At 34.4% G+C, this 10,000-nt stretch overlaps 1 protein-coding gene across 1 annotated transcript in view; it reads right to left on the minus strand.

Annotated features, from left to right (window-relative positions):
• Nucleotides 1-1,540: 1,540 nt before the first annotated feature.
• The window catches only part of HELRODRAFT_171023 (hypothetical protein), a gene marked incomplete at both ends in the record, with an annotated part of 18,570 nt that continues 10,110 nt past the window's right edge, over nt 1,541-10,000 (minus strand). Inside the window, 6 exons of the mRNA XM_009016835.1 lie at nt 1,541-1,626; nt 3,137-4,535; nt 5,713-7,817; nt 8,255-8,335; nt 9,356-9,547; nt 9,838-9,975. Of these exons, the coding sequence (XP_009015083.1) occupies nt 1,541-1,626; nt 3,137-4,535; nt 5,713-7,817; nt 8,255-8,335; nt 9,356-9,547; nt 9,838-9,975 (4,001 nt within the window). The remainder of the gene's footprint in view (nt 1,627-3,136; nt 4,536-5,712; nt 7,818-8,254; nt 8,336-9,355; nt 9,548-9,837; nt 9,976-10,000) is intronic.

Consider the following 10,000-nt stretch of genomic DNA (forward strand, 5'->3'; position numbering starts at 1 on the left):
AGAAAAATAGCAAAAAAGTAAAAAAATTAGACAATTATGATATCGATAGAGTAAAAAAAGAAATAGAATATAGCGAGAGAGAGAAAGAGATAAATAGAGATAGATAGAAAGAGAATGAAGGAGAGAACGAGATTAATGGGATAAGTAGAGAGATGGTGTAGAACAGAACAAAACAAAGATAGATAAAGAGAGGTAAAGAGAGAAAGAGGAAAGAGAGAGAGAGAGAGAGAGAGAGAGAGAGAGAATTTGCCATTGAAATTAAAGTGAATTAGTAATATTAATAGATGAAGCGTGATGCGCTAACGAATGAAAATTAAACAACTTCTCCTTTTTTACTAATGTTATATCGCTGCAATCATCATCGTATCACATCATTAATGAAATTTTACATCATATTTCCCACCACCATATCATCATCATCATCTTCTTCTTCTTCTTCATCGTCAACCTGGCACAACAAAAATTATTCCTAACAAGCAAGCCAAGCAGTGAAGAAGAAGCAACAGACACATAAACAAGGGAACCCGACAAACAAAAAATAACCAATTCATCTGTCCAAGCGCACACAACAAAAGTGAGGAAAAGTATAGAAGAACTATTGGAGAAAAAGAAAATAGAAAGAAGCCGACATTAAGATAGGTACGTGTGTATATAAAAACAAAAAGATTAATTATTTATTTACAGACATACAATACGACACATAGAAACAAGTAGACATACAGAGACACAAAGAAAAATAGAAACTTACAGATAGACGAATAGAAACAGCTAAACAGACACAGCCAAACAGGCAGACAGCAAAACAGACAGACAAACAGACAGACAAATTAACGGATGGATGGTTGATTACTTACTCTAATTTGCTAATTCTTCGAATCGGGGCTTATGACGAAATAGTAAATCTCGTCTGCTGACCCCACGACCCCGTGCTGTCATTAATCTCTTGAGCTGGTTGCTTGAAATATGTCTTTCTTAACGGAGAACTTAGAGGTACTCAGTATAACGCAAGCATATACATAGAAAGAAAGAGAGAAAAAGTTAAAACATGATGAGAGAGAAAGAGAGACAGAAACCAAAAACAAAAAGACAAAAACAAAGACAGAGGAACAAAAGAAAAGATAATAAGAGTGGGTAGAAACAATAAATAATTAGAGAGACAAGAGGAAATTTTCTTTAAAGAGTAGAATCCAATTTGAAAGACACGGTTTGAATTGCTTGTCATAATTTATTTATCCTGATTCGTTTTTGCTAAATATTTAGTTAATTAACTTTTTAATCTACCAATTAATTAATTAATTAATTAATTAATTAATGATTTATTGACCGGCTTTCAATTTATTATTACAAATTAACTCTTAGCATTAAATAACAACGCAACTTATCATGTGCATACGTTTGAATAGCTTTTATTAAAGAAATATATACCTATATTTCTCGTTAATTATATTATTCATTAATTATATATATATATATATATATAAATGAATAATTAATTAATAAACATTTCACAAGACTTTTACAATAAAGTTAGATTGTATAATTATTTGATATCGAGACATTCTAATAGCATATAGTGTGTGTGTGTCTTTGTGTGTGTTTCATTGTGTATATGCGTGTTATGTGTGTCTGTGTGTGTGTGTGTGTGTGTGTGTGTGTGTGTGTGTGTGTGTGTGTGTGTGTGTGTGTAAAAGATATATAATACGATCTATTATAACAGCAGCGCCAGCAGTGAAAACGGTAAATCATGATTTTAATAACAGTAATAATTTTTAATTTTAAACAATTTAATTTAAAATAAATAACAATTTTTTTTTGATGGAACAACATGTTTACTGATTGACTAGGATGTTATATCATGAAAACAAAGATTACAGATTGTCCTGACTGATATTGATAGAGAGAGAGAAAAAGAGAGAGAGAGGGAGAGAAAAGAGATAAAAAGAGAGAGAGAGAGAGAGAGAGAGACAGACAGAGATGATGAAGATGATGCTTTTTTTGTTGTTTTTGCTGTTGATGATAATGATGTTAATGACGATAATGATGAGAGGGCAATGTGTGTGTGACAACGACGAAATATTGATCACGATGTTGATGATGATGGGGGCTGTAAGCATTACTCAAATATTCTACCGCCAGTGCCGAAATCGAAACCGCTTTGGAATGTTTTGCCGGGAGAAACCAATAACGATACGTAGTTTTTTTAAAAGTATTGCCAGACAAACATGCGAAAAATTGAAGTGATCGATGAGAAAAATGTATCCAACAAAGTTTCAAAAGTATCGAGTAATGAAAGTATCGAGTAATGAATTTTTAAAGTATCGAGTAATGAATTTTTAAAGTATCGAGTAATGAATTTTTAAAGTATCGAGTAATGAATTTTTAAAGTATCGAGTAATGAATTTTTAAAGTATCGAGTAATGAATTTTTAAAGTATCGAGTAATGAATTTTTAAAGTATCGAGTAATGAATTTTTAAAGTATCGAGTAATGAATTTTTAAAGTATCGAGTAATGAATTTAAAGTATCGGCGATATCAAAGCCAAATCTGGAAAAGTGGCCATAGCTATACTTCGATATTAACAGCCCTGATTATGATGATGATGATGAGGATGGCGATGATGATGATGATGAGTGTTGGTCTGAAAAGAGCTGATGAGTTCTAAAACAATTTGACGTTGGCGAATGCAGTTCGAACGTGATGCAAACTTAGACGGATGGTTAACTCGTTTCAAATGATGGAACTAAGACAGGTAATAGAATAATGATAACGAGAATGATGAAAAGATGACGATGATGATAAACTAAATGTCAGTGGCCATGATGATAAATAACACGGACGATGATGGCAGAGACAGAAAAAACATTGTCAACTCAAACGTCAAAACTTTTGCTGTAAGTAACATTTATAGCTTGCGATGACGTTGGTGATGACGTTGATGTGGTTGTTTTTGTTGATGTCATTAATGTTGTTGTTGTTGTTACATTTGTTATCATTGGACGGTTGAATAGCGTGTGATAGTCTTTCATGTTTATACTCATGTTATCACCAATGCCTAACCCATCTCTCTGCATCATCATCGTCATCATCCCATCGTCGTCGTCTTCTTCGCCACAATCATCATTGTTAACATCATCACCATCATCTTTAGGATCATTACTAATAGTGCTACTGTTGCTTATGTTGTTGGCGCCTTTATGCACAACACGTTTGCTACTGGAGAAATGAGATGACGACAAGATGTCAAGGTTATTGTAGTTGTATTGAGTTTTATTGTCGTTGTTGTTGTTGGAATCATCATAATCATAATTTTCGCAACATTCGACCGGTTCTATGTTGTGTATGATGTTCATGGACTCGTCGAATCGCAATGTTGATGGCCGTGTTGTTGCTGTTGTTGCTGGCTTTGTTGAGTAGTGTTGTTGTTGTTGGCGATGTTGTTGTTGGTTAAAATACTGTTGATGTTGTAGTAGATTATGCTGTATCTGATAGTTTTGTTGTTGCTGATGATGCTGTGATTGTTGAAATTTTTGTTGGTTTGTTGTTTTTATACAAGGTTGTTGTAGTTGGTGTTGCTGAATATAAAATTGTTGTTGTTGCAGTAGTAAATTTTGTTGTTGAATTTGTGGTTGTTGACTGATTTGTTGTTGTTGTTGTTGTTGTATTGGTTGTTGCTGAGCACTTCTTGGACGTTGCAGGTGGTAATGATGTTGATGGTGGTACAAATTATATTGATGTTGGTGCTCTTGCAATCGTTTTTTCGGATTTCCTAGTGTCTGTTGCAGCGATTTCTGCTGCAGATGTTGCTGCTGATGTTGTTGTTGCTGAAACTGTTGCAATGAAATATATTTAAGTTGTTGGGATGATTTATTGAACAACAATTTTTCTTGGGAAGAAGCATTTTCGTTGTTGTTGACGAGAGTCTCACAGTAACATTTATGTTGAACGTGTTGCTGAGACTTGTTGCTGAATGGTCTTAACGTTGTTGATGTTGTCGCAGTGCTGTTGGCAAATGTCATCGGGCAGAATTTATTAAAATTTATCGAATGGGCAGGCTTTAATGTCTGCGATGTTGTGTAGTAACAAGGTTGGATGTGCAAGTTGTTGTTGTTGTCGGCGTTCACTGTTCGTTGTTGCTGCTTGTTCAAATTTGTTGCGAAATCATGTTGTTGTTGAAAATAATCTATATTATTTGTTGTTTTTGTTGCTGTTGTTGTTGTTATTGGAGGTGAGGGAAATTGTTGTTGTTGTTGAGTATCGTCGGAATGTTTAATTGGGAGAATGCTCATTGAACTCAGTTGCGTATTATGCTGTGTATTTTGTTGGTATTCCGGATACTTCCAGAAGTTTCCTCTGGCTGGCGGGGGCGGGGGTAGTATCAACTTTTTGCTGGAAGCTGATTGGCTGCTTGGCGGAGGGTTGCTAATGAGGTCGAATTGGATGAAATTGTTGTTACTGTTGTTGTTGTTGTTGTTGTCGTTAAAGTGAAACTTTCTGTTAGAGGATATTGTTCTGCCAGGCTTGCTCCAAGAAAGCGCCTAATTTTTTTTTCATGTTTTTTTCATTTTTTTTAAAATTATTGTAGTTTTGTTGAAATTATCAAATTATATTATATAAAAATCAAACAAAATTAATCGTTTAAGAACTAAATAATATAAATTCGCGATTAAATTGATCTATGAAACAAAAATCCAGTTTTCAAAAAAGCTATCACTTATTTTAAAAATTTATTAAAATCAATTCAAAATTCTTATTCTTTTCAATTAGTAAACTTGAAATATTTTATAAAAATTTTTTTAAAAAATCTTTTTGCCTAAATCCATAAAACCTATTACTGTATGAATGTTTAGTCTATCTTTTGTAAGCCACTTACATTTTATTTTAATCAGCTTTAATATTTGTCTATAAGCACACATAGAAAAACTAGGAATGGGACGAAATGGGACTGATCTAAAAAATCCGGATTTGTGGTATCAAACAAAAAAATTTATAAACAAACACACAAACATAAACAAACACACACAAACATATATACAAACACACACAAACATAAATACAGACACAGACAAACATAAACAACCGCATTCATATTCTCCTCATCATAATTTATTCAACAGGGTGATCCGGACTTTTTCTCGCCATTTGCATTTTATCTGATGATATTGACGTCAGCGTGCAAATTGGGATCAAAGAACGACCGCGTGACCGCGTGACCACGTGACCAGGCTAGCGCCGGGGTCATGTGATGCTTGGCATGCCAAACGGCTTTGCAAGCGTAAATAACGGAAACAGTGGTAACGTAAGTAACGTCAGCAGCAATAATGACGTCACAACAACGTGAATAACAACAAGAATAGTAATAATGATGTCACTGATAACAACAACAACAACAATAACATTAATTGCAACAACAACAACAACAGCAACAATAAAATTAATTGCATCAACTACAACAACAACATCATCAAAGGCAAACACATTAACACACAACAACAACAGCAGAGTTTACTTAAAATTATTTGTGACTTCTTGAATTTTGCATCGTTTCAATCATTTTAGTTTTATGGTTTTAATTAAACTATTAAAGTGATTTAAACAGTAAACGCAATTGTTCAGGAATAAATCAATGTCGTTGTTAACATCAGTAAAAAATGCCTAAAAAATATCAACAACAACAACAAAATAAAAATAAAAAACAACATCAAATCTACTAACATATTTATCTCCGTCTCTTGGAGTCATTAGTACCATTCCGTCGTCGTCATCACCGTCATCAGCAACATCACATAATGCATCTTCATCCCTATTAAGAACATCTCCGTTGTTTTCATCTTCATCATCCTCCTCACCGTCACATCCGCAATTATCGCTCTCTCTATTTTCTCCTTTTCCTCTTCCATATGTGCCGGATAGATCACGTGATTTTTGTATTTCCGGTCCCGCTGATAATGACAATTTAGTGTTTTCGTGATCGCTTCTGTTATCAGTCTTGTTGCTAATGTTTGGAACACTGTTTCCGATGTTGCTATCATTGTCTTTGATGTAATAATTGTTGTTGTTGTTGTCGTTGGAGTTATTTATTTTATGTTTTTCTTTGTTGTTGTTGTTGTTATTAGAACTGTTTCCAACAAAACCCATCTTTTTCTCACAAACCTTTCCACTCGACTCCTTGCAACCAGCCGAGGAGTTTATTTTATTCTTATCATTATAATTAGCAGCAGCACCGTCACTCCTATTGCCAGAATTACCTTCAACATTTGGACAGCCACTATTGTTATGCAGGCCAATGAGGTCACCGTTAAATTTCTGGAGACCACCGATTCTTCTCTTCCTCAGCTCTCTTTTCCTTACTACCACAACAGCCACAACCACACACGAAACAACGAAAACGCAGCCACCGACGACCGCTAAAATTAAATAGAGTAATATTCCGCCGATTTCTTTGATGACTCCGTAGTTTTTTGAGCTGTTTTTTTGGGCTGAAATAGTTTGGGACCGGAGTGGTGGTGGTGGGATTGTTGAGTTGATTATTAAAAATAGGATTGCCAGAGATGTGTGTTGTTGTTGCTGTTGTTGTTGGGTTAGTTGTTGGGTGTTGTTTTTGTTGTTGTTGTTGTTGTTTATGTTTATAGATGGCGCGTGTGTGTTGTTGATTTGGTTCAAATCCTTGGAAATATTTTCAACACCAGTGTCATATTTGTCGCTGGTTGCGTTCATGGAAAATGTGCTGTTTTTAATGTTGTTGCGGATGTTGTTGTTGTTGTTAGTGCTACCGATGTTGTTATTGTTGTTGTTGTTGACGAAGTTGCCGTTAGCGATGGTGGGGTTGGTGACTTTGACCACGATGCAAATGACTCTGTTGATGTAACTTTTGTGGTCCAATCTATCAAGCGACATTATCAATCCGTTGTTGGACTGTATGCGAAATAAGTTGCTTTTGTTGGCGGTGACGTCATTGTTGTTGCTTAAGTCGTTGTTGATGTTGTCGTTGTTGATGTTGTTGTTGGCGTTGTTCTGTTGTAAAATAGATGTCTGCAATTTTTCAAAAATTGCGTTAGTATTGTTTGCTGCCGTTGTTGTTCTTTTAGTTGTTAAAAATTGCTGGGAATAAATATTGCTGCTGTTGTTGTTGTTGATGCTGTTGTTGTTGATGTTGCTGTTGTTGTTGATGTTGCTGTTGTTGTCGATGCTGTGGTGGTTGTTGTGGTTGGGGGGCGGTGTTGAAGCAATGGGGGAAAAATGCGAGTGTCTTGGAGGGAGAAAATTTGCATAGTCGGAAATATTAGATGCTAAAAAAGTCGATGACGTGATTGTAACGAAAGATTTTGTTGCTGATTTTGTTGTGGTTGGCGTTTTCGCAAGTAAAATTTTTGTTGATGTTGTTGTTAATGGCGACGTTTTTATCACGGTTACTGATTTCACAGAATCGCTCGTAGTATTTGTATTTGTTGTTGTTATTTTTGGCAACACTTGTTGATGTTGATGTTGTTGTTGTTGTTGTTGATGTTGCTGACTCCTAGACATTATCTCATATACCACTATCCTTGCAACATCAACATCTTCAAAAACTCCCACTTCCTCCATGCTAAAAAGCAGACGATTGTACTCGACACTGGCGTCTAAATCTCGCGCCACGATCTGCACCACGTGACCTCCAACCGGAAGTTGCGAACTCACGTGATGCGTGTCATTTCCGGCAGACGGAAAAAGTATTTCCGGTTGGTTGTCATTCAAGTCCAGAATTTCTATCATTAGGTCTGATGTGCCTGACATTGATTGAGATTTTATATCTTTCGCCACCACGACCAGTCTGTATTTACCTGAGAAGATTTGTAATAAATTAATTGTTTGTTTGCTTGTTCGTTTGTTCGTTCGTTCGTTTTTTTGTTTGTTTGTTTGTTTATATATTTAATTATTTTCAATTTTTTTAAGTAAAACTAAGTAATAAAATGTATTTTAAGTTTTCTTTTCTAAACTTAATAAACTTAAACTAAACTTAAACTTAAACTAAAACCTAACCCTAAACTTAATAGTAAAAATGCTTAACTTAATGAAATGGCAATAATATTTTACTGGAATGATTTTTCATCGTGAACTCTATTAATTCATTGATACGATGGAATGTCCAGATGTCATTTCATTTATAAATTAATCTTAAAATAAATACAACAACAACTACTGCTACGACTACCACTAATAGTAATAATAATAATAATAATAATAATAATAATAATATTAATAATAATAATAAAAGTACCTTGAAGGACCTCTCTATCTAGAACTTGTCTCGTCGTAATCATCCCAGTTTGAGGCTGGATGGCGAACAGATCCGCAGCAACTGTTTATTATTATTATTATTATTATTTAAATATTTATTTATTATCATTAAATATTTTTACTATTAGTATTATTACTGTTACTTAGTTTTCTAGATGAGTTTCTCAATGAACTCTATCACGATCATCCTGCCTTCTTATCATTATTATATTTTGGGGCAAATTTAAATATTGTACCGTAGAGTTTGTTTATGCTTTATTAACCTCTACTCTACATGCTTGATTCAATCGTTCTATGTTGTTGTCGTTGATGATGATGATAATGATGGTAAAGATGGCGAGAATTATGATGACGATTGCAATAATGATGATAATGATGATGAAGACTGCAGCAATAATGACCACGGTGATGATGATGATGACGACGATGGAGATGAAGACGACGATGATGACGACGAAAAAATGACTAGAGACAGGCTGATGACGTGAACTTGACGTAGATCATGGTTTATTAAATTTATTTTAAAATATTTCCTGAACTTTTATTTTTCGCTTGTTTAGTGCTGCTAGGTGCCAGAGATTTTTGAAACATTTTTTTTTCAAAATTTACGTTTTGGTTTAAAAATTCAAGCTTTTTGCGAATAAATATTAAAATCTTAAAATAAATGAATAAACGAACGAACGAATGATCGATTAAACGAACGAAGGATCGAACGAATGAATGAATGAAAATTATTGGCTCATAACCTTCAAATATTTTTTTAATATTTTAAAAGAAATAAATTATATACATAAGTATTTGAATGGTTATTTCCAAACGAAAAAAAAATTTCTTATTGATAATAAATACAGTAGAAACACTTGAACGAGCTCGTTTTGATGGTTTCTATTGATATTAATGTTTTTAATGATTGCTATCTTGTTGTTGTATTGTTGTTGTTGATGCTGTTGTGTTGTTGTTGATGTTGTTATTGTAGTTGGTTATTATTTACGCAATAGAATATAATTTTTTACTTTATTGTTGATGAAATTGTTATTTTTGGAAATAAATTTCATTCATAGTTTTCACCGAAATAACCAACCACCATCATCATACTCTTCCAGGACGTAAATGAACAAATTGTTTGGTGGACCATCGCGATCAGTGGCCACAACTTCGCCGACAAAGGTTCCACTCGGCTGATTCTCAAGAACTCGCATCCAGTAGCGATCCTTCTCAAATGTTGGTTTTTCATCGTTCTCATCTTCTACCGTAATGTACACGGTGGTAGTACCTTGAGGTGGGTTATGTTATTTTGACTTGTATGGTTTAGTTAATCAAACAACTATTTGACTGATTGACTGACTGACCAACCAACCATCCAATCAATAAACCAGCCGGCCAACCAACCAACCATGAAACCAACCAACCATAAAACCAATCAGCCATAAAACCAACCAACCATAAAACCAACCAACCATAAAACCAACTAACCAACCAACCATAAAACCAACCATAAAACCAACAAATCAACCAGCTAACTATTCAACTTACCAACCCACTAACCCGTTTTTTGTGGACTACCCCCGTCGAGAGCCAGCAGTGGAAACTGATAGAAATCCATCACCTCCCTATCCAAACTCACCCTAGCAGTCACCAATCCATTTTCATCCACGTTGAAAACTTCGGACGCGTTGCCTTCTATTGAATAAGTCACGTGGCCTGTTTCATAACAATAATAATAATA

This window comes from Helobdella robusta (genome assembly GCF_000326865.2).
Source record: "Helobdella robusta unplaced genomic scaffold HELROscaffold_19, whole genome shotgun sequence".
Lineage (NCBI taxonomy): Eukaryota > Metazoa > Annelida > Clitellata > Rhynchobdellida > Glossiphoniidae > Helobdella > Helobdella robusta.